The sequence below is a fragment of the Aythya ferina genome, assembly GCF_964211825.1.
Source record: "Aythya ferina genome assembly, chromosome: 1".
Lineage (NCBI taxonomy): Eukaryota > Metazoa > Chordata > Aves > Anseriformes > Anatidae > Aythya > Aythya ferina.
Genome location: NC_140296.1, coordinates 111,462,255 through 111,486,871, shown reverse-complemented (window position 1 = coordinate 111,486,871; position 24,617 = coordinate 111,462,255). Strand labels below are relative to the sequence as shown.

Here is a 24,617-nt window from a genome sequence, read left to right as displayed (position 1 = left end):
TGCATTGACATTTAACACATAACAAAATAAATGGCTATAAGTGTTTGTTGAACTCTTTTCAAGCAATTCCCTCATTTTTTTCCCCCAAATTGCCTGTTTGTCTAGAAGTGGCGAGGGAAATTAAATTAGATGTTAATATTCTACTCAAATATTCTGTAACTTCTATTTGTTCCTCCTTAGGAATTGTAAGCTTCTTCCAGCATTTGCTTTTTCTCCCAGAGAAATCCTAAGTAAAGCCAAACCTTGCTCTAACTGGGATTTTCTAATATCATCTTATTCTATGTAAATATTCCTAAATCTGGATTTATTTCCACATGCCAATCAAGAAATAAGAGAACTCGTATTCTATGGGTTCATAGGAAAGCATTGGCTTTCACAAGGATGTCAAGGTGAAACTCATCAGGGATGGAAAAATGAGCAGCAGCTTTGCCCTGCCAAGTGTTTGTCATCTTCACGTTTCCAGATAGACCCTATGAAATTAAGTCTGGAGTGGGCTTTTCTATCAGTGGGCTTCTATATAGAAAACAGCCTTTAAAAATATTTTCCAACAAGAACTAGGTTAGAGCAGTCTACTTCTCAGAATTGAGGCCAAAACATGTGGATGCTTTGTTATTCCCAAATTAACAAAGAGGAATTAAAAAAATCTTGCAGTAATCCTTCATAGTTGAGAAGCAAGTTGCTTCTAACTAAACATCTAAACATCTCAGGTCAAGGCTCTTCAAAATCATGACACAGTCCTAGAATAATCAAACACTGTAAAAAATATTCTCTGTTTTCTAATATTTTTTTCTGAATATCCTTAGTATGTTCATTTTGTATTTCTCTGCATTTTTTTTTCTGAACTTACTAAAGCTTTTTTTTTAAGAAACAAGCATGTCACAAATCAGCCAGAACAGGCTGATACATATTTGTGCATACAGTTGTTTCTCACCGCTGGGCAGGTGTGATGCATTGAAATCTTTTCCAGACCTCTGTGTTAAGGTCTTTCATCAGTCCTAGTGTCTCATTTCCCCGCTTTTGCTTGCACTTTTATTTTTTACAAAGTGCACATATCTACGTACCCACTTTTCCTTCATCCATATATTTGTATTTCTAATGTTCACTTTTCTTCTGCTCTTTCTAATACGTATATCTGATCCAAAGCTTTTAAAAATGTGTTACGGAATTTCTAGAAGTTTTGCTATTATTTGTTTGTTACTGAGAACTGATTTGTCAACAAAGGTGCAATCTTCTGTTTGCTGAATTTTTGTCTGTTTTAAACGTGTTATTTCCTATTGCTCTTAGGGCACATCTGTACCCCGGCCATTTTGCTTCCAGCATTTGTCACGAGTGACCTCATAGCTCTCTTTAAGAGCAATTTGTTAATGTAAGTTCATTTAAAACATTGGAAGACGTCTGTGAAATTTAGATCTCTAAATTTCTTAGAGATCTTTTCCTAAAGTATATTTTGATTTAAGCTCACCAATATTCATAAAAGCCATTTAGTGTTCATAAGCAATACTCATAGTCTGGGATGGTCTGAATTCCTGTTTTAAATGCATGGCACAGTTTATCCTTAGCTGAAATCACCATCACTGGCTACATGTCAGCACAAAAAAAATGTCACTGGTCACTCTTTTGATTTGTGGTGTTGCAGACAAGTTCCTGGAATCCTTCTTCTTCAAGACGCTGTCTTGACAGAAATAAAGTTATAACTAGGCCATCTTTTGGACTGAGATACTGAAACCCAGTTAAGTGATCTAGTTGCTCAGAGGCAGACAAAAGGAGCTCTGGATTGGTCCAGGTATGTGGTAGCTGCATCCTAGACTGAGAAAGTGACTGAAACTCATTGCAGGTCCCTTCTGAACAGGACATACAATTTTCTTTTCCATAGGCACATGTCAGGGAGATGGTATATACCCATGCAACATCCTATGAGGAAGTGATGCCTCACAATAATTAATCCTAAGAGTCCTAAAGTTTTCTAATAGAGACCTTACTTGGGTGAATATTCCCCGACAGATTCCTCTGAACTTCAGTGTTTATAGACACTGCTTTATATTTGAAGTTGTGAAATTTCATTATCTGAAGAGGTTCTGTCAAATAATTGCCTATATTACCTAACTTCCAGACCGTATGGGGAGCAGAACAGATGCAAAGCTCTTTTGCTGTTTTATATGTTCGCATGAGTTCCTTCCAAAGGAATTCTTGTTTCACTTGTTAAAAAATATCCCAATAAGCAATCCTCAGCTGCATGCCTCCAACAGTAGCGTATATTTAGTCTTCCTGTTTCTTTTTCCCATATACCTTGGCATTCTGCTAAACCTACTAACATAAATGATATGATTTCAGTTGTCATTTTTTCCTTGGAGATGAGTCAGGAAATGTATATTTCTAATTTAATTAGTCAGTCTACTTGGTAAATGAAGATGTCTATATTTTACTACAGTGAGATTAAAAGCTCAGGCTTCTTTAGAAGTTGCTTAGACAAATCATAGAATCATAGCCTGGGTTGGAAGGGACCTCAAAGATCACCACCCTGCCATAGGCAGGGACGCCACCCACTAGGTTGCTGAGGTTGCTGAGGGCCTTAACTAACCTGGTCTTGAACACCTCCAGAGATGGGGCATCCACAGCCTCTCTGGGCAACCTGTTCCAGTGCCTCACCACCCTCTGAGTTAAGAATTTCCTCCTAACCTCTAATCTACATATTCCCTCTTTTAGTTTAAAACCATTTCTCCTTGTCCTGTCATTATCTGATTGAGGTAAGAGTCACTTCCCATCTTTTTTTCCCTTTTCAATTCCCCTTCAAGTACTGAAAGGTTACAGTTAGGTCTCCCCAGAGCCTCCTCTTCTCCAGGCTGAACATCCCCAGCTCTCTCAGCCTTTCTACATAAGAGAGGTGCTCCAGCCTCCAGATCATCTTTGTGGCCCTCCTCTGGATCCGCTCTAGCAGCCCGACATCCTTCTTGTGCTGGGGTCCCAGACCTGGGTGCAGTAGTCCAAGTGAGGCCTCACAAGGGCAGAGCAGAGGGGGACAATCACCTCCCTTGACCTGCTGTCTTGCTGCGTCCTGTTGATGCAGCCCAGGACGCAGTTGGCCTTCTGGGCTGCAAGTGCACACTGCTGGCTTATGTTAAGCTTTTCATCCACCAGAATCCCCAGGTCCTTCTCTGTGGAGCTGCTCTCAATGAGTTCTCCCAGTCTGTGCTCATTTCTGGGATTGTCCTGGCCCAAGTGCAGCTCCTTGCACTTGGCCTTGTTGAACCTCATGTGGCTCACATGGGCCCACTTCTCAAGCTTGTCCAGGTCCTTTTTGATGGCATCCCTTCCTTCTATAGTACTGACCACACCACTCAGCTTGCTGTCATCTTCAAATTTGCTGAGCCCTATTTTTGTCTGGATATATGTTTGATAAATACCATAACAAGTAGGATCAAATAATTCAGCAATAAGGAGAAAAAAAAAATACGTAATTGTTAAAAAAAAGGCATATAAAAAAAAGATGTTATTGTTCTAATAAATACTTGATCTAGTTTGATTACTGCTTGAGGCTTCTATGTTGTTTCCTTTTCTTACATGGTATGTTACAGGATTTATTTAATACATACATCCTGCATCTTCAGTAGGCTTTCTAATAACCTACTTCAGACACATCATTAGTCACAGTGCAGAGACTTCAGAAATGTTCTCCTTTTTAAAAGCAAGTTTCCACAAGCTGCAGTAAGGTCATCAAAAAAACCCAAATCCGATAGTGAAGTCTTTTTTTTTTTTTTTTTTTTTTTTAAGTGCTTAGTTTGCTTCCAGCAAACTCAAGAGACTCTGTTGAACAGAACAAGCTGATGGCCCTACCCTCCTGTACCTGCACAACAGAGCAACTTCAGGTCCCATCCCTGCAAGTCCATGGGGTCCAGATGCTGCCAGGACATCAGCTTAAGAGCTCCGATACTGGGACAAAGGAGCCACAGCTGATGAGGAAGGAGGAAGGGGTGGGATGTGGGTCACAGAGGACTGTTGGCACTGTGCTGGTTCTGCAGTGTGTATGGGAGCAAAGCTGGTGGGAATGTTTTCACTCAGCAGGTGTGAGTAGGCATGTGCTGTCACTAACAGAGTAGGACTGGGTTTGTATCTGTCCTGCCATTCAGGCAGAAATCACAGTCTGTTTTATTCTACCAGTAGAGCACTGGGCGTGTTTCGTGTCATTCTGTTCATCCATTCATTCATCTGTTCAGTACTTTTGTTGAGCCACATGACAGGACTTTCTTGCCTTTGTAGATCTAGGAATCTTCAGCAAAATTCTGCTGTTGCTAGCCCTAGGCTCTGGGATGTGCCTTTGCCACGGGGAGAAGTGGCTGTTCCTTCTGGTTGGCCATGCTGTTGTGATGCAAGTGCTAATAAATGTGTGTGAATTAATGTATGCACTCTGGAGTTGAACAAAGCATATGTATTTCCTTTACCCAGCTATCTACTCTTGCCCTTCTGTTCTGTGTAGATAATGCGCTACTAAAACCGTGCCAGAGTAGGACGCTATACAAGTGATTTCCCTATCAAATTCTATCATTTGTGGGCTGATATTCCCCCTGGAACAACAGACAAAGGCAGAAGGCAGGCTAATTGATTCAGCACTCCCCCACTGCCTCTCAGCACAAGCACTTAGCTGCAATAATTGTGAAAGAGAAGAACTGATGCTGGGCTATAAACTGGTATCACAGAACTCATTAAATGATGCATACTCCACGAACTGTCAGCTGTTGAGAGTATTGTCATTTATTTTTACTCTTTCAATGCCCTTTTTCAACTAATACCTATAACTAATGCATTTTCCTGTGTTAAGGTGGACTAATGTTCATTGTGGGTAACTATGGACCAGAAGGGAGTTGTGGGATTTACTGTTGTTGTTTTGTTTGTTTGTTTTAATTATTGCTATTTATTTCCCATAATAAAATCATACCTGCAAGCTGCTGTATAACAACTGTATTTCAGTGCACTCAGGAATCATGGCTCGATATTCACGTTTCATTTTCTCTTTCTAGAACCAGTAAGATGTTATACTAAAAGCTTTTTCCATTAGCATAACTCCACCCACTGGAAAAAGAATAATTTTCATACAAATGACAGAACATGTGTAAAACCCTAGACTCAGCATGATGTATGCCGAAAGAATTGCATTTCTCAAAAAGGTTGTTTAGCTAAAGAAATAATATCCAAGTGTCTTGAAAGTGTCCGGTGTGGTTATTTAAAAGAGATTATTTAAACTAAGCATTAAGATTTTTATTGTTCAAATGCACCTCTAAAAAATGAATGTTGCCTTTGCAATTTGTGTAAAACAGCAGGATGCAGCACATTTTTCGTTAACTTTTTGTTCAGCTAAGCACAATTCCAATTTGGAAAAAGAGCAAAGACTCATTGTCCAATAAAAAATAACATATTCAGATAGAAGGAAATGCAGTTCTGATTACTGATTTCCACACGGAAATTTATGTATTTCTAAGAAGCTGGTGTTTTCTGTTTAATATCACACTCCCACCTCCCTTCTTTCTCTGTTGTGTTAGCAGAGAGCTTTCTCCTTTTCTGTCTTGAACACAATTCTTTGTTGCCATTTTTCTTTCAAAGATTTTGTGATTGCTTATGCAAACAAGTAAAAATTTGAGTAATGCTTTAAGCTATTGGAAATGCCCAAATCTCTTATCAGACTTCTGTCTTTCTGGTGGTGTTTGACGGGAGCTATGGGAATTGATTTTCTTTCCCAGCTACCTGTAATAATAGCCAACTTCCACATCTATAGTCATGTAATAGCCACAAACCCTATTCACAGTGTGCAGGTGATATTACCAAAGTATTGACTCTTCTTACCAGCCACACACTATATTTTCATTCTTGGGCACATGCTGTATTTGGGACTAGGATCATGCCTGCTTTAATGTGAATGAACTTTCAATCTGTCCTTCACATTTTTATGTTGCTGGATACTGATCAGGGCTGAATGTTATCAGCCTGGTCCTTTTTAAAAGTTGTTTGTAGACTTCTGGAAGAGACTAAAGTTACTGTTCTTGTAACTGTGTATTCTGCTTCACTGAGGAAATTTTTGAGGTGACAATAAAGTATTTGTATGGGTTTCAGTTGCCTAAAATGGGACTGGATGCCTCCTCTTAGAGACCGAACTGCTGCTTTGCCTCTTGCTGCCACTATCAAAGAGTGCAAATCTCCTGCAGATCTTGTCATGTGTGCCACTCAGATATGAATGTCTCAGATATTCTGCAGCATCTCAAATAACACAAAGCATTTATGCTTAAGCAACTGAATTCTACCTTTTTTTAGTGCGTAAAAAAAAAATAAGTAAACATTGTTTATATGTATTGCTTTAATTATAAGGCTACTTGGAAGACCTCAGTAATTTTAGCCCTCCAGCTTTTTTAGTATTCACAGATTGAGTTGCTCCAAAATTTGCTTCTCCTTGTTTTTATTTACAAATATACACAATAAGTGAAGCAGGTTTGTATTTGTCTTTGTTACTTTCTATAACATTGTGATTTGTTTTAACACTATCAGGCAACTTGAGATATTTGCCATTTAACTCCATTTAAGTGTAGGAAATTATCCATCGTGAAGCTCAAGCTGTTTCACTTTTCTGAAGGTCTATATACATGGCATGTGATTTACTGTGGGTGTACTTTATGGTTGGTATAATTCATATTTTGGAACAAAGGAGGAAAGTTTTATTTGGGAGGTCTTCATATGTTCATTATTTAGCCTTCATGTTTTAAGGTGCTGTTTAGAATACACCATCTTGGAGTTTATGGAACAATTTTCCATTTTAAATTTGAATTTCTGTATATTGCATTCTGGACTCTATCCATGAGCTCTTCTGAAAATATTTTAAAATGAAAGCCATGGAGTTTGAAAACACTTTGACAAGGCAGCCAAAGCTAGGCTTTTCTGGAATAGCCAGAGGGAACACTTTCATTCCATATCTTTAGCCATCAAATATAAAAATACTGCACCCAGAGCACTAATTAAATTAATTCTTTTTTCCACAGACCGTGGTAGTTTTAATAATATAAAGGGCAAGTGAGGAATATTTTGAGAAGAAACAAAAGATCTTCTGCTTAAAAGTACAAGAGAAAAGTTCAGAGCTGTTAGGCTACGTTAAGCTCAGCAAATGCATATGTGTGTTTTGAGGCTAAACTATTCTAACTTGTATTAGTTAAAAAAAAAAACAAACAAACAAACAAAAAAAAAACCAGCTGATTGAATTTTAAGAGGCACTTTTTTTTTTTCCTCTTTGTGTATAGATAAAATTTTTTCTATCTCTAACAGGAACAGTTGTGAAATACCTGTAAGATGATGAAAACAAACTTACCATAGCCTAAATGATTGGACATATGCTTGCTTGATATACTTGCAAAACTAAAAAAAAAAAATTATTATCAGTTTTGATATATTGCAAGGTCCTGACTGTATTTTTATGCAAAGTGTATAGAGCTGCCATTTCAGGTCCAGCTTTGATGCTGGTATTCACTGAGCACTAACATGAGCTAACTGTAATGATGTCTCTAGGTCTATGCACAATGAAAGCTGAAACGGTGGATAGAATGATAGAGTCCTTATCAACATTATCTTAGATATATCACAAGTATTTATTTTTAAATGGATGGATGAGATAATCTCTGTTTGCAGAAATCAAACTGTACTATTAGGCAATGAGAAGAACGTAAAGTTCATTCAATCAAAAGTGTAAAACCTGGAAAGCTTCTGGTGATAGCAAAGCAGAAAGAAGCCACATCCATACTTCTGTTTGCCTGCATCAATATATTGACAGGTGTTCGGAGATTTGACAGAAGCTCTGGCTTAACAGTGTTAGCTGTCCTAACACTAATTCTGGTTCCCCTTCTCCCTTTGCCAGACATGACTTGTTTCAGGTGGTTTGTCACGTCTTTGAAGTACTGACATAAAACTCAGCTCTGCTGCTATAGCTTTGCCTCTGTTAGTCTCTCTCTGATTCATATACAAAACTGTAAAAATGCTCTTATAGTAGTCATTTCGAATGCATTGTGAATATCCAAGAGGTGTATTTTACCATTAAAATCTCATTTTTTTTACATTCCTCCTAGAAGTGCTGGAATTCTCCGTTTGCGAAGTATGCAGAAAACAACTTCTTTCTGGTTAAAGCCGTGTATTGTATGAATTGGTTAAAAAGCACTCAAAAACTTTTAACTGCATTTTATGCGATCTGTTCCAGTGAAACTGTTGTTAGCTTTGCAGAGGTTTGGTTATTTTTTCTTTAAACAGACGACTTCTTTAACAGTCAAAGAACAACTCATTTGATTAATGATCATTTTTATCTCTTTGAAAGGATCCTTTCCGACCATTGGGGTGAAGTCTCTTTCGAGATTCCTGAGGGCGGGATTTTTAAATAGCATCCTGACCTCACATCCAGTGTCAGGGGGCGGATCTTTACCCCCCAGCATTTCCTCTGGTAGGTATTCCAGCCTTTTCCCCCACATCAATTTTTCCCTTCACCCTTTGCCCCATCTTTTCACACCTTTTAGGGAAACAAAATATGGTACTGGTTAGACAGAGAGACCAGATGTCCCTTCCAATAAAAAGCTGAACTGGAAGGAAATGGGAAAGAGAAATTATTTTTCAGGAACCAGCTATTTCCCTGAACCATTGTAGAGGAGAAAATGTGAGGGAAAGTGATCTGTAGTTAAGTGGTCAACCTAAACAAAAGCCTGATGTCCTCTAATCAAGTGCTTCATTCATGGCCGTGTCCACTAGGGAAACAAAACTAAAAATACCTCTGTGAAATCCTAGTTTTTATGTGACTCTGTGACTCTTATGTAAAAATTTGCATTTTCTCATTAAACCATGGAAGCAAAACAAAAAGTGAAAAGGCCAGATATCATTGAGCATTGTTCCATAGTTGCAACTTGTATCTCATGAAAAATACCTTAACTTTTTAAAACAACTTTTGTTACAATTCAAACTAATTTAATTTATTTTGAACTTGTTTACAATAAGTGAGAAAATCCCATGGCTTATGTTGTCAGCATGATACTCTACACTGCCTCTTGCAAGGTCCCAGGCAGAAGTACAGCTGTATGGTGGCACGGAGGACCACAGAGGGTTGGCCTAGGGTTGAATGAATGTAGGCTGAGAATGAGAACAGCCAGGTAAATAGGCTGCTATCATATATTGGGCTGAAATAGGAAAGAAGGATAGCATAGAGGCTTTCTTTCCCAGAAGGGCTATGCGTGTTGTCCATTCTTGTCTGGAGCCATTAAACACCATCTGTCACCAGAGCTAATAAATTAAGAGTAAATGCATATATCTTAATTATAGTTAAAATTGAATCAAAGTTCAGTTCTGTTCCTTTCTAAACTATATATTTCTATGCAGAATTAATCTGTACATGTCATACTTAAATTCTTTCAGGGCATCCTACCTGTAATGTTACTTACAGTTTTGGTTAAAAGGAATAAAATTGTCCTATGGTAAAACTAGGGAACAAACTGAAAAATGGCATACGCGGTACTTATTTGCTATACAAAAGAAACTGTTCTACCTCTGTATGCCTCATTTTATCCATTATGATAATTATAGACCTCATTAATAGAAGATTATATTTACTGTTTTTGTTTGTTTGTTTGTGTTTTGTTGTTGTTGTTTTTTTAAGTGTTACTTCTGAGCAACTTTGATGTCTCTTCCTATGACTCTTCAGGTGTCTTTTGTCAACAGTCTGCAAAATGCTTTTCATATTTTTTTCTCCTTTTGGTATTTCAGAGTGCTTAATACCATTAGGCTATTTTGGCTGTCAGCCTCACAATGAAATTGGTATCTGTCACCAAACAGCTCTATGGAAGATGAAATACCCTAGGCCCACCAATATTCTCTGTTTTGAACATTGTATTTTGTGTGGCAATCACTGATACTATTAGATTAAAAATGGCTTCACTGTGCTCATGAATTGGCTTCTCACATAGCTACCTACCTCAGGACTTACAACAACAAAACCTGTTATTTTCTGAGTGTTTGTACATCTTATCATGTTTTAGACTTAAATCATAACTCTTAAATGTTATTTGTTTAGTAAAAGTGGTTTATACTTAAATGTCCTTTTCTAAGAATTCTGAATCAATTTGATGAAATATTCAAAGCGGGAAAATGGAAATGCAGCTACATGCTGTGCAACATATACACTAGCAATGTAATTGAAATAAATGTTGCTTGGTCATGTTAACAGCAAAAAAGAGCTCAGAAACAATCCCACAGGAGCAGAGAGACTGTCCACTTTTCAGAAAATGAGGAATGTCAGTAGTTGAAAGCTAGTGAGGAACTGTGATAAATCTAATGGATGATAGGTGTTCTTTTGAGAAAGATTGCATGGGGTGAGAGTGGGCAAGTGGCGTGAAACTCCACTGTAAAAGTTAGCAATTGTTGTTAAAAAATGTACCCTAACAACCTTATCTGTAGTGTTGCTGTTTAACTGTTCCTTTCTTACTCTCATGTATTTGGATTTACATTAAGCAGTCTTAATTCTGAATTGCCTCTCTTTGTTACAGAGATGACCACAGGATTCTATATCCGTTTCATGCTAACTTTCTAAATTGCTAAAATCAGCATTGCTATACAAGTGAGCCAAAAACCCAAATATTTACTGTATGTTTTGAAAAAGAAATCTCTTGTTGAAAGGAGTACTGATCTGGAACGTGAGAGACTCAGAACTGAATCTCTTGCTCTGTGTGATTCAGTAAAAAAGAGAAGTTCATCCTTGAATCCATAATCTATGAGTAGAGACAGAAGGGATGTACCCTTTGGGTAAAAAACAAAACAAACAAACAGAAAACAACAACAAAACAAAAAAAAACTGCACTCAACACCTGACATTTTTTCTGAATATAGCTTTATCAAGAAACAAAGACACCCAAGGCAACAGTACTCCCAGAAGGTTTTTAAGTGCTGATACCCATGTTGTCATGGCAGTCTGTGGCTGTTAGAACAGCAGCAGGTGAGCAAAATCATGCCCACTGGAGTCTTGATGCTTCCCCTGTCCCCAGTCCTTACCTTCTCTCATTAAAAGTAAGAGAATCACTGTGTTTTTTTTTTTTTTATTTGTACTAGAAGGAAGCATGCTCGACTGCTACCTTTGATAGCAGAGTGACCTCACTTCCATTATCTGAGACATTAGGCTTATATTGGCCAGTAGCTTTCATAAACCTAACAGAAGTACTTAACGTTTAATAACTTTGCTGAATTATAGCCTAATTACTTCACATATAGCTTATGTGTAAGAATTCGGTGAATTTAACTACATGGAAGGCTTAAAATGCTTGCATTATTCTGCTATTAGGGTCAGGGGGAAAAAAGATAATGAGATGTTCTTTTTATTTACCAAAACCTTTAACTCAAGTTAAGTGGCAGATTTACTTCAAAATAGTCAGAAAAAAATACTCCTTACCCAAGACAAAATGCCTTTACGTCTTTTATTTCTACAGAATTCCCCAGAGATGTTTTTAAAGTGAAACACAAAACTGAACTGGAAAGCCTCCTAAAGAAGCACCTGGAAAATGGCTTGGCAGGGCAAAGTAGCTCTTGCTTTCCTTTTTCCCCTTCTACTTTAGGGGTGGACAAGCAGGTGGTATTCTTTTTGCCATCATATTGACGGCTGATGTCCAGTTTTTTGTAATTTGGTTTCTGATTTTACATTGCACAGATGTTCTCTTTTGTAAAAGGTATTTTCATTGAGCCAACTTAGAGATTAATTTATGTTGCTGGCATGGTACATAACATTTTTCTGCATAAATGGATTCCCTCAAATGTAGGTGTTTTTTAAACCCAGACATAGCTATGCTAAAGCATGGTGTTAATATTTAAATAGATTCATTGAAAGTTTGTCAGTCCATACAGTGTTTCACTAGAAGCAAGACTTTCAGGAGGCCTCCCAAAATATATCCTACATTTCTGCAAAAATAATCCCCTTTAAAAACAATAGTTTCCTTTTGATTCAACTATCATTTTTCACAATGTAGTCTCTAGTTATCCCAGTTGTTAACAGTACAAATTCACATGACTTATCTGATGCAAGTCTATAATGTAATGGTTAATGACCAATGGATCCATGAAAGCAAAACATATTTTTTTTCAAGCGATATCCTTGCAAAAATGATATTGAATTCTTAAACCATGTAGCAATTTCCGCTCCTCATCATACATACATTGATATGAGTGTGGAAGCTTACCCCTTTCTTTATATTTACACAGGCATACATACACACATTTGTGTGCATGTTGGGGAAAAAAAAATTGCCAGTGCTGCCTCTATTTTTTCAAATTAATTTCCCAAACTAGTAGTATTTGCTCCACTTTGGGGGAACTCATAGCTTCCTGCTCTTGCTGTGTATTTGCAGCTCTTGATTTCAGTCATGTGTAAAGGGTTTGTTGTGTTTTAAATGCATACCCCTATTACCTGGCAGAAGTTAGGGTCAGAAAATCTTCTGGTATGCTGCTGTCTTTGAAGGGCGTGGGAGAGATTGTTAAATCTGCTGGGTTGGAAAGGAAAGGAGGGAAATCAAATACCTTTACTGTTGTTTCTTTCAAGCTAAACTTCTTTCATGATTTTTTTGTTGACAAGAACAACTAGATGTGGGTGTAAGGCCCTGTTAAGCAAACCTCCCCAACTCCTTCCACAATGTTCAGTATTGAAACTACATTAACAAACTATATAGATGGTAATCTACACATTTATTATAGGGAGATTCGCAAAAAAACTCAAACATAACTGTAGAATACTAAAGCAGGTGATTATCAGTTTTCTTTTCCCCAAAATTAATATTTTACTACAATTTCGAAGTGCACCTGAGTGAGCCCATTATTCTTGATATTGTATAAACTGACAATTGAAAGCAAATTGTATTGACAGACCCTTACTGAACAAAATTGCTCAACAAGAACCATCAAGGAGCAATTATTCATAGTGAAACTCAACTATAATTTTATGGTACTCCAATAATGAGAAAAGTAACCACTTTTTTCCTCAGTTAATGCATTTTTCCCTGTTCTGGATTCCAGTACCTCAACTGCTGTATTTTTTGTTAAACGAAAATTGCTAAACCTTTCTTGGTGACTAACAAATTGATTCTTTTATTGCATATGCATTTTCTAGGATATCTGAGCCAAATTACTCTTCCATTTTTTTTCTTTCCAGCTTCAGTGCTATTTCACAGGCATGTCTAGTGTATAAATGCTACAACCAATACATAATGGCATGCATTTTCTGAGGACAGAAGTTCAAACTGGGGATGTATGTGGACTTTTCCATTAAGTAGGCAGGAAGTCATATTTTGACTTCACAGACAAAATATGGATGATCAGTGAGTAAGGTGAACAGTGAGAAAAGGTTTTGGGTCTGATCCATTAAAGTTTAGCTTGAACTGAACTGAGATTAAGCTCTAACTGTAGTACATAATGAAAGGAGGTCTTCATTCTCCACACTTTCTAAATAGCTCATTTAATGCCCAGACAGTCATTGTAAACAATTCCAAACATTTTAGCCTTAAGAAGAAGAAGTTCAGAAAAAAAACTCTTAAAACCTCTTTCAAGGCAGCATAAGGTGGTCCTTGTAAGGCCTGGAGATGTCAGAATGGTTCCAGAAGATTTTGGTTCCATGAAGATTTTGATGCAAACATCAGCTGTTGTAATGATCTGTGGAAGTCGATAGGCAACCGATACAATTCACATCAGTTTTTAAGTTGCATCGGTTAATGCTGAGAGCCCAGTCTGGCACACTGCCCTCTCAGGATCAGGGGAACATGAAGACAGCTAGAAGCCCTCTTCTTGCAGATACGGTCGTTCCCACAGCTTTTTCTTGCAGGATGAGGACTTGGGTTTTGTGATTACCTTTGCCAAGTTACTTTACCTCATCTTCTCTTTTCCCCATACACAGCAAGAGTTTATCTGTACAGTTGTTACTATTTGAAAAATAGTGTAAGATTTTCAAATGCAATGCTTAAATGTACTTAGAATCATTCATGTGGCAGCTTTCATTGCTGTTCTTCAAATGCACTGGCTCTTGTTCCCTTCCATGTGTGCCTCTGAATTCTAACAAGCTGTCTTGCCCTAATGTTGAAGGTATCTCTTTTTTATTTTTGCTTTTAATATTCATGTAAACACAAGCAGCAGGAATAAAACAGAACTTTTTCATCCATATTGGATTTCTAAAGCTAATAAACATGTAGAAAAGGGTAATACAAAGAACTAACCCAAAATAAGGAAATTAGAAGAAATGTGGGTGTTCTTTGGTTTTTTGTTTTCTTTTTTTTTTTCCTTTTTTTCTTTTTTTTTTTTTTTTTTTTTTTTTTTTGCAAAGATATATGGCTGCAAAGTATAAATGCAAGGAAGAAAAAAAAAAAAAAAAAAACACCAAAATTTGGGCTACTTATTGTATCTGTTTGGTATAATTTTAGACACTATTTCTCCCTCACATACCCACCTCCGGCTAGTAAAATACAGCTATTTGTTCTGTTTTTACCCTCTGCTGCATTCCCTTTGTTTCTCTCACAAAAAGACAAGAACAAGGAAACAAATCATGGAAACAATGCAAATGCTTTCTTTTTACAGTTCCACTTTCTTTCCTCCAAACCTTCCAGAATCTCTTTTCCAGGCACACTAAGAGGAGTGATATGGATTAGGGGTTGCAGAAGCAGCAATGCTGGAGACTGCTAAACCTTCTGTTTTCTGCAGCACATTCTCCTGTTGCCATGTTGCTAAATAATAGTAACTTATGCTCATTCGTGTATTTTATATTTCTGTCAATTTGTTTTGTGAAGATAGCTTTCCTTGACTAATGAAAAGTGTTATGTGGGACACAGGATAATAGAAAGAGCACTAACAGCAAGATAAGTAGTCTTTATCTATGTGATTTCTTGTAGCAGCAAGATGGATGGATGTGAATGCTGTCCCTTTTGCAAACTCTGGCTTCTGAAGTTTCAAGAGCGGGGTTGGAACTGCAAGTTGTATTTTTTGAGGCTAGTTGGAAAACAGGTCTCAGTCTGGGATGGCTTGCAGAAAAATCCCCATTGCCTTCAGGTGTATTGGACCTGGTAGATTTTTTTTTCCCTTTGCTTTTTCCATAATCATTGGTTTTCTTTCTTTTTTTCTTTTTTTCCCCCTCCACTGTTTTAGTGCTATGAAAAGTCCTGTTTTCTATTTGCTGAAATTAATTCTCTTCCTATGTGATGCATACAACTGCATCATTGATGGTAGCAGGAGCGAAAACACCACAGTGCCACAGCAAGTGGTTCTCCTACTGGAAGCGGTGTGTAGCAAACAGACCTTATGTGACACCCAGCTATGCCTTCTGAGCCCTGTGCACCTGAACAAGGGACACAGCCTTTTACCGTGGGTTTTTTGCACCCAACTAGAGTGCTGAAAAGCCCAGTGCTAAAGGTGCTGTGTATTTTGCTCTCTTAGACTTCTCCCCTGCTTTACAAGGATGGAATGGAAAGAAACCCTTCAGCAGGTTGGGAGGAAAAAATGTCAAACAGGTGACTTCTGAGAGGTTATCTGGACACATGAATTCAGAGCTGCAGAAGTAGTGGAGCAATATTTTCTTACATGATCTAGAGAGAAAATTCAAAGCCTTTGCTCTTTAAGTGGAAGAATAAATAACCTGTGTTTATGTTAAAAGATCTATTCCCATAATGGGTATTAAAGATTTCATTATAAGTAAAGACTGTAGGAATGAGCAAGTACTAACTAAATTCTTTTTGGAGGATTAATCTTACATTTAAAAAAAAAAATCATTAAAGTGGGCTTTTCTGTATTATTTAAAATGAAAACAGGAGACAACAAGCTGAATATCTTATCATTGATATGACACTTCAAATTCTTCTCCTTATTCATCATTCTACCACTCAATTAGATTACATGCTATCAAAATCTTGTGGATAAAAATTATAAAGACAACTAAAAATATATATAATGTGAATTTTAAATGCAAGTGGTATTTTACAACATTCTGCAATGGTGGCTTTTTTAAATTTTTTTATTTTTTTGTATTTCTGCTTATTAAAAAAAATGTGAAGCAGATTGATCAGTGGAAAATACAAAATTGTAACATGCATTCTGAGGAGGCATGACACCAATACAGAATGTTTGTCATCTATGCTGAATTTTGTTTCAATGGCATTACAGTACAGCCGTGAGGGAGAATTCTAATGAAAAACTTTCTCGGGGAAAAACAAACACCTTGTCAAAACCAGTCAGCCACTTGTCACCAGGTAGTATTTGCATCAAAACCATGAATAACCCCTGCACTTCCTACAGATTCATCTAAGTTCTAAATAATGAAATCCATGTCCTTTTTCCGGATCATCCAAAGCACTGATACTGCTCTTGCGTGTTCAGTCTGACTTTCTGAGATGCAGGGAGTCTGACAGGGATCTGCCAGAGCCAGAGCCCTCTGCATTGTGCGAAGAGGGAAGCTGCTTTAGCCTATACACCAACCAGGTGTCTGGTAATGGGGACAAGGGGGATGGAAATAGTTACAGTTGCACAGAAATTATAAAAAACAGTGAATGTGGGTATGGTATCGATCTGTCATGTATAAATAGCATTATAATTTCATATAGTTATATTAAGTATGTAGTATTTATACTTTAAAAGTCTTTCTTGCAGTACTTCCCACTCCAGCACTGCTGGGTATCTAGAACTGCTGCAAGAATGATTTGTTTTGCTGTCTTAATCCTTGAATTCATTTTCAAGCCTTTTTGTATTTTGTTCTCCCCCAGCTCAACTATGAAGTTGTATGCTCTCTTCCAGCAATCTGCAGCTTTTAGCTCCTAGATGATCATGAGCTCTGTCTTCTATTCTAAAAAAGTTGACGCCATTTCCAGTGCCCTTATTCCTTGACTTCTCTTACATGGATCTTGACTATAAAATTAACCTGGTTCATATTCAGCCATTGTCTGGTGCCTGTGCTTGTATCTGTATGAAAACACTCACCTGAGTTTGTCAGGCCTTCAAACTAGAGTTCAGGTGTCCAGTTATCTGGTGTAGAACACCCCTGCTTGAGGGGGGTCTCGTTATTGATCCTACAGGAGGGCCTTTTGGGACATGCTGTCTTTCCCTTACAGAATTACCTGTGGCTATGTGTGAGCTTTCACAGGGGGCAGGGCAGGTTCCTGTTATGCTGGCAGAGCTGTATGTGTGCTGCACTGCAGTCTGGGCTGTCCTTCTGAGCCCTGAGAGCTTCTCTGACTCCCATCTGCATCTGACTCCCAGAACTGCATTAGCCTACCCCATGATAAAATACTCAAAGATACTTCTTCCCTCTCAGAGACTTCTCTGCCCCCATCTAACCAATATTAATTGGTGTCCTTGTTTTGAAGATGAACAATTGATCTTTTTCCATACTGTGAGAGCAACATGGATTTTCATAATCTAAATAATGCCCCTTCCTTCTCCTCTTTTTCTTCCTCCTCCTCCTCCTTCATCTTCTTCATCTTAATCTTTCCAGGACTCAGATTGTACCACTGTATAAAAGACAACATCTACTCTTTGCAGCTAAATAAATAAATAAAATTAACAGCAACTGATCTCATGCATAGCTTTTGGCTTACCAAGAACTTTGTTCTATGCCAGTCCTGTGCTGGCTGCCATCCTCAGACCCTTTAGAGGTTAGGCATCCCAGATTGTGCTTTGTTACATTAAGGGCATCAGAAGTAGAGCTGTGCTTTCAGGGTTTGCTTCCCAGACCAGGAAATGATTGGACCCAGTGGCCATTTATTATCAGGATCTGTTTTTCTCTGTGGACATTCCAGTCAGTCCCACTGCATGCCCATGGGACTAGAGGCTCAGTCTCTGGACCAAGACATCCAATGTTGGATTCTCCCCTTGGATGTGCTGGAGTCAGCTGCTCATCCCCACATCTCAGCCAGCTTCTCCAGAGCCAATTACTAGTCCCATTCCTTCAGCTGTGAATGGGAGAGCCTGTTCACACGTGAATGCACAGTGGAACCACACAAGTGTCTCTGCAAGGTCCTGAGCTAGGGAATGAAGTACAACATACATAGTGTATTGGTACCCAAATGTGGCCTGGAAACTACTCTCTCTAGGTGGAGAGGGCCACTTGATTTTCCAAACCTGTTTTTCCACACCTTTGAAATCAAGTTATGTCCTGCTTTACCTTTCCTGATACTTGGTGTTCTTATATTTGTAAAATACTTAGAGATCATTGTATGAAATTTGCAAACCTATAGAATTATTTTACAAGAATTGTTTGCTGAGCATAGAACCTATGTATTACCATCTTGAAGATAAATGTATTCACTAGAATCTGCTGTGTAGCAGTTTTATATTACTATATCTTCAAGCAACCAAAACAGTAGCTGAGACATTTTTGATCTACATGTACTCCAAAGACAAATATTACACTGGCTAGAAGTCCTATTGTATTACCTGTTACAATCCAGCTAAGAACACGTAAATATCTTCAGTGATATATTAAGCTTGCAGCCAAAATACAATGGCTTTTATCAAGTGCAGATGTACTAAAAGAAGATTATTGGAGAAGTTTGTGTTAGGTTCCAGACTTAGGATTCTTGCTTAAGGCAGTCAAGGGATGTAGCTGGGTTCATTTTTTGGTGTCTTGAAGGTTTACACTATCTCACATCAAGTTCATTTGAAATTAAAGGTAGCATGGGAAGGGATACAGACTGAGCCTGTGGGAAGCTAACGTCAGCTTCTGTGATTAAATTTATTGTTCAACAAAATTCCTGAATGCTTAATGCTGTGCAGGTAGTCCAATATACAGCAACCTGTTTGAAGACAAGAAGAAATTTACTTTGGTGTGTTTACCTGATCATGCCATTCCTGTGATATAGAGATGACTTTTTGTATGTATTCTTGAAATGTCTCATTGTACATGTATTATACAGTATTTTCATCAGGGATGGTTTGATTTGTTAAGGCATGCCATTTCGAGTGATTAAAGGAAGACATCAAGCATTTTAAAATCTCATAAACATTGTCTAGTGAAAAATACTGAAATCTCTTTTTAAATTCAAATATAAATGCATATAGATAAATTTCATTGTTATTGCGGCCTGGAAGTTCATACTGTTGGTCTGAGCAAAATGAAGAATAGTTCATGCGGAGTTTTGGTTTTTGTTTTTTTTTTTTCTCTGTGTGTGGCGTTGTGTTTTTGTTTGTTTGTTTGTTTTTTCTGTTTTTTTTTTGTGGGGGGTGGCTGTGCATTTTGGGAGAGAACATAGAAGAATTAAAAATTGACTTTGCAAAGTCAATTTCTTCTTTGCAAAGAAAATCATTTATGTTAGAGTATATACATCGAGGGAGCATCAAAGATGTGATGAGAGCCTATGAAACTCTAGAGAAAATTACAGAATAGTTTCTGAAGTATAGGGTGCCAAAGAGTTACAAACTAGAGGCATTGTTTTGAAGCTCAATTGCTCCATTTGTCATTCCCTTCAAATGTAAATTTTCCATAAAGGTGTTTTATTTGTTGATTTACCCAAAAAGAGAAAATTCTGGGTAACTTTAGCCTGAACAAATATACCATATGAAAGCTGGCTTTACATCCCTATTTGTTGCAAGATGCTGCCGTCTGCAACACTGTAGAAACTACTGCTTGCTTTAGAAAGCTCGTCTGTAAAGACAGGTTCTGCATATAATAAGATCCTTAAGCATCAGATTGCCATTTGTTTACTTCTCTAGATTATAGAATATTCCTTTCATATGGAGATTTCAGTCCCTTGACAATAAGCGAATAGTAGAAGTATGGCAATCTAGATACTCATGTGCTTGAAACGAAAGAGACTAGGCTACAGAACTAGTCAATGTAAGCAAGGGGAAGTAAATAAGTTGTTTTTTTTTTTTTTTTAATGCTCTGATCGTTAGTAGGTTAAAATTGATGTATTGTGTAAACATATGGTGCAAAAACAGGGTATAGCCAACAGATGCAGATAAATATAAATAAACTGATTTGGCGACAGATGTACACTTGTAGGTGAGACCAAACATTAATTTATTTTTTTTTCAAAAAAAGAAGCTGTTAATTCTTCACACTTTAGAAAGGCTATTCAAAAAGACAGAGAATGCAGCTGAAAATTTTCACACACACACAAAAAATTTACTACAGTGTAAACATTATTAAGCACTGTTTTATTCATTGAGGACCTAAACATGAGGGTAAATACAGAAAGAACACCAAATTTTATTAGAACAAATGAAGGAATGGAAGGAATGTTGTGAGGGACTCGAGAAGGACTAGAGTAAGGCACATGAATGAGCATCACCAGCACACATGTAATACAACGTCAACATGTTGGGAAGGAACAGAGAAACCCCTTGTTTACTTTTTTAAATACAAGGTTAGCTGTAATAGCCTAGGAGAAATACCTGTCTGTGGTTGATTGTGTATTGTGGACAGTTTAATTAACACTTCCACTATTAATCAAACCGAAGAGAACGATATAAAGGAAATTGTGCTGTAATGTCCATGATGCCACTCCGTGCTTTCTCACCTTGAATATTGTGTTTGTTTCTCATGACCTTGTCCAAGTAAAACACTGTGATAATTTGAGAGGTGGGTCCTGAAAGGGGCCTCTTTTGGATTTTAAAAATACTGGCACAGCTAACATTTAGAGAAAGTGAAAAGGGAGGACTTGTGTTTTCACCAATTGATGCAGCACCACTTTTGCACAAACCCCGAAAGAGACAGCCTTTCTCGGGAAAAGAGAAGTTTCACATTCTAAGACTTTCTACCTCCTTCCCTATCCTCCAGACATACTTATATGTTACTTTAGTTTTGCATACATTAGAATGGCTTCCTTGCAATATTAACAATTCTAAAAAACATCTTGCAGCACAGCCTGATTAACATGCTCTTTGTACCTCTTCTGTCAAGCAGTTCCAGAGTGGTGGCTTAGTCCTGGATATCAACAGGGAAATGGTATTTAGTAAAGTGCCCACTTTAAAAGTTTATCTTCATATTTGGATATTTTCATAAGAAATTAATATAATTTGTTATTGTATTCTAAAGAATGCTGAATTTATGTGTGATGCCATCCTGGAACCTAACTGGAAAGCTGTGCTGGTTGAGCAAAACTTTTATTCGGATAACATTGTGTGTATGTTTAAGTGCAATCATGAATTCAGAGTTTTGCTGGGTTAAGGCAACATGCACTCATACATGCATATAGACACACACACACACACACACAATCTGGCAGGGATTTATGTGGTATCTCTTTCTGTCTTTCTGTTTGCCACTAAATCATTGAGATATTTTTATTTGAAAAGGAAAATCATGGCACTGAGTATGTTATTTCATGGAGATGGTTTATGATTTTTTTTCCTTGCCTTAGATATATTCCAAACTGTTATTGCAAGACATAGATAAATATTCGAAGTAGATTTAAGTCAGTTGGAGCAGTTTGTGATGGGAGGTACAGCAAGTATTGTTATTTGGAAATAATGGGCTCTTATTTGATCCTTTTTAAGGGGAGAATACACCACAGCAAATGGTGTACATTCAGCTAATTCGCTACCATTTAAAAAAAAAAACAACTCTTAGAGAATAACACAAGGAGTTGTGTTTGTAATATAAATGAGGATTTTGAAAATGTGTAACATATTTAGGTAATGTCACTAATCTGTGCCTAACAGTTGGAAATACGAAAACCCATAATACATCTGTAATCCTAATGTGTTTCTTTGCTGTTTTGCAGGCAGACCAGTAATGATTGTAGTTGAATACATGGAGAATGGATCCCTTGACTCCTTTCTGCGGGTAAGGTGCCATTTTCTGATGGCATTTGAATAAGAAGCCATTCTAGGTTAAGATTTTAAATCATTTATCATAAATTAATTTCTACATAATGTTATTCATGGAATTTTAGTGAAGAATAGAAGCATTTTCCCCAGGGTACATTTCTAAGGTACAGTGATACATTAGAGCATAGCTGGAAAAAAAGAAGATTTAAACTTAAGAATATAATTGATTTCTTCTACAAGAGTAGCTACCAAATTTAGTAAAATGTATTTCGATTAGTGTTATTGTGAAGGAAAAGATAAATTGAAGCATAAATACCTAGGTTTATGGAAACTGTTCATTTTGCACAATCACCTTCAAAAATATTTTGTTATGATATTTTTGGCTGGTGAAGTGTGGAATAGACTCGGTAACTGATTTATAATTATTTATGGTTACTTGCATTTAATAAATTGAATTAGAAAACAGTTCATGGGTAAAGTGTCCCGGCACTAATTAACTCCCAAAGGTCACTCTAAACATTAAATAAGGGCTATAGAAAGTGTGAAAAATATGTTGGCACGATTGTATGTAGCTTTTCTTAGAAAAGGAGAAGGAAAGGATGACCCCCAAAGCTAAACTTATCCTAAAACACCCTCTTTGTTGACACTACCATTGGAAGTGTCTGGAGGCCTAATGACATAAGAAACTGTGTGACTGTCAAGTATTTCAAATTTGCCTTAGAAAGTAAATGTCAGTCCTTACTAGCCTGCTGACTTGCCACTGCCATTTTGCAGAATGGTAAAGCTGGGACTGTAGGAAAGGTCTGCGGAAGGATGAGGACTGTGGTTTTGTGGATGTGCTTGAAAAGGGTAGCCCAGGCACAAAGGACAGGTGTTCCTTGAGGAGCTGTGAAAATATTTGTTGGAAAATCTAGATCATGATGACAAAGGATGTTATGGCAGCAGGAAGAAGGAACTGCTAAGAGAAAATAGTGAGTAACCAGGAGGGAAAGAACAGACAATGCTTTAGAAAGAAAACACACAAATGAGTGAGAGGGAAAGTCATACAGACAGCACTTGTGTGACAGCAGATTCAGAAAAGAGGTAATCTTAAAGAAGAGCATCTGCAACGGAGGGTACTACCTTGAAAGCACACCAAAGCCATTATTTTAGATATTCCTACACATTTTTTATCCCTTCCATTTGCTTTTGATTATTCTGTTGTGTTTTTTTTTTTTTTTTTCCGTAGCATCCCTTGCTGTCCACTGACTGTCCAAAATATATATATTTTTTTGTTTTTCTTGTCAAGATATATGACTAATATCTGTTCTGTTGTCAGAAACATACCAACACCACAAATTCTGGTGAGAATTTGATAGTTGATCAAAATCAAGTTATCTTCTGGAGAGAGTTTGATATCATGAAGGTCTTCTAGAAACTGGCTGGGTTTAAAAGATCACCCCTCTTGCCTTTCTGGCTCATCTCTGTGTCTGTCTGCACGAGGCAGATAGACTGCCACTAATTCAAGGACTTGGGTTTTCCACGGTCTGCAATTTTATAGCAGTGACCCAGGAAGACTATCCTGGGCCCAAAACTTTGCTCTTTGTGCATGCATGTGTATGTGTATGTGTGCAAAATTTCATACAAGAGAATTAAACCAAATACTGAAATAACTCATGACAGAGAACTACCTTTCTCTGAGATGCTCTAGTATGATATCTATATTCTAATTATTATTCATGTGCTTTTATTTGTCAGAACAATTACTACTTATTAGGATACTTTAATAGAAACTGACATCAACAAAATTATGATGTTATTGTGAAGCAATACTTCTCACATTGCAAAAGATATTGCAGGCAAAACTGCTGGGGAAAAATGTGAGCTAATCATTTCTGCAGCTGGTTTCCATGTGTATTATTTTACAGTTTCAATTCACACTTCAGATGTGGTTTATTCTTCTCAAATGGTTTTTAAAAGGATTTTAGATAATATTCAGCATCCCAAAGCACAGTAGATATATCATCAGCATTTCTGTTAATAATTAGCAGAGCAAATGGCTGCAAAGTAACCTATTTAAGAAGAAACCCAGCTGCTTCATTAATAATAGTTGTTTCCTGCAGATATAAGTCTACAGTTTTAAAAGCTTTTGTGAAGATACAAAGAAGCAGAGAGGGTTTATCTTTAACAATCCTAATGAAAGGTATTTGGTGAATATAACAATTTTTATGTGCTGAGATTTGGAAGAGCTTATGATATAGTCTATCTTCCTTATTATTTAAAAGAATGACTTGTTATAGAGCAAAATCTTTTTATAGAGAGATAGTGAGGGGGAAAAAAAATCAATTTCTTGCCATAAGAAAGACTTCCCCCATGGCGCAACCTGCAGGCATTACCCAGCACATCCTTCCAACCTGTCCTTTCTCAGAGGCCTGCAAAAATAGGTCAGTTGTACAGTCTCAAAGAGAGACTCTGTCATGAGTTGTGTGAGGAGAGTCCAAAGAAAGACTCCTCAGGGAAGACATTTTGCAAACAAGTTGTGCCAGGAATCCTAAACTCCCAAGTAGAAGTCCCCTTGAACCCTAAACCTAAACTCTCAGTAGTCTCCAATTCCTTGATTTACAGATAGGGAAATAGAGCACCAAGGTGTTAAGTGATCTTCACAGTATTGTGCACAAAGTGCATGGCAGAGATCAGAAATGAAAACAATTCCCTTGAATCCTAGGCCAGTGGATTACACCCCTCCTCCATCTTATTTAGTGCTGTATTTTAGTTTCAGTTATGTGGCCAAGTCCATAAACCAGTGCCTTGCCATTATTTGTATGAAATACCAGATGTATTAAAAATCAAACTCAGCCAAATTGTTT

The 24,617-nt window shown here is 37.3% G+C and overlaps 1 protein-coding gene across 3 annotated transcripts in view; it reads left to right on the top strand.

Moving 5' to 3' along the window:
- The window catches only part of EPHA6 (EPH receptor A6), a 516,782-nt gene that overhangs the window by 416,814 nt on the left and 75,351 nt on the right, over positions 1-24,617 (top strand). For 2 of the 3 annotated variants that reach the window (XM_084506721.1, XM_084506719.1), the window contains 2 exons: positions 8,333-8,455; positions 21,726-21,787. In XM_084506721.1, coding sequence (XP_084362847.1) covers positions 8,333-8,455; positions 21,726-21,787 — 185 coding nt within the window. The remainder of the gene's footprint in view (positions 1-8,332; positions 8,456-21,725; positions 21,788-24,617) is intronic. The other variant, XM_084506720.1, reaches the window with a different exon arrangement.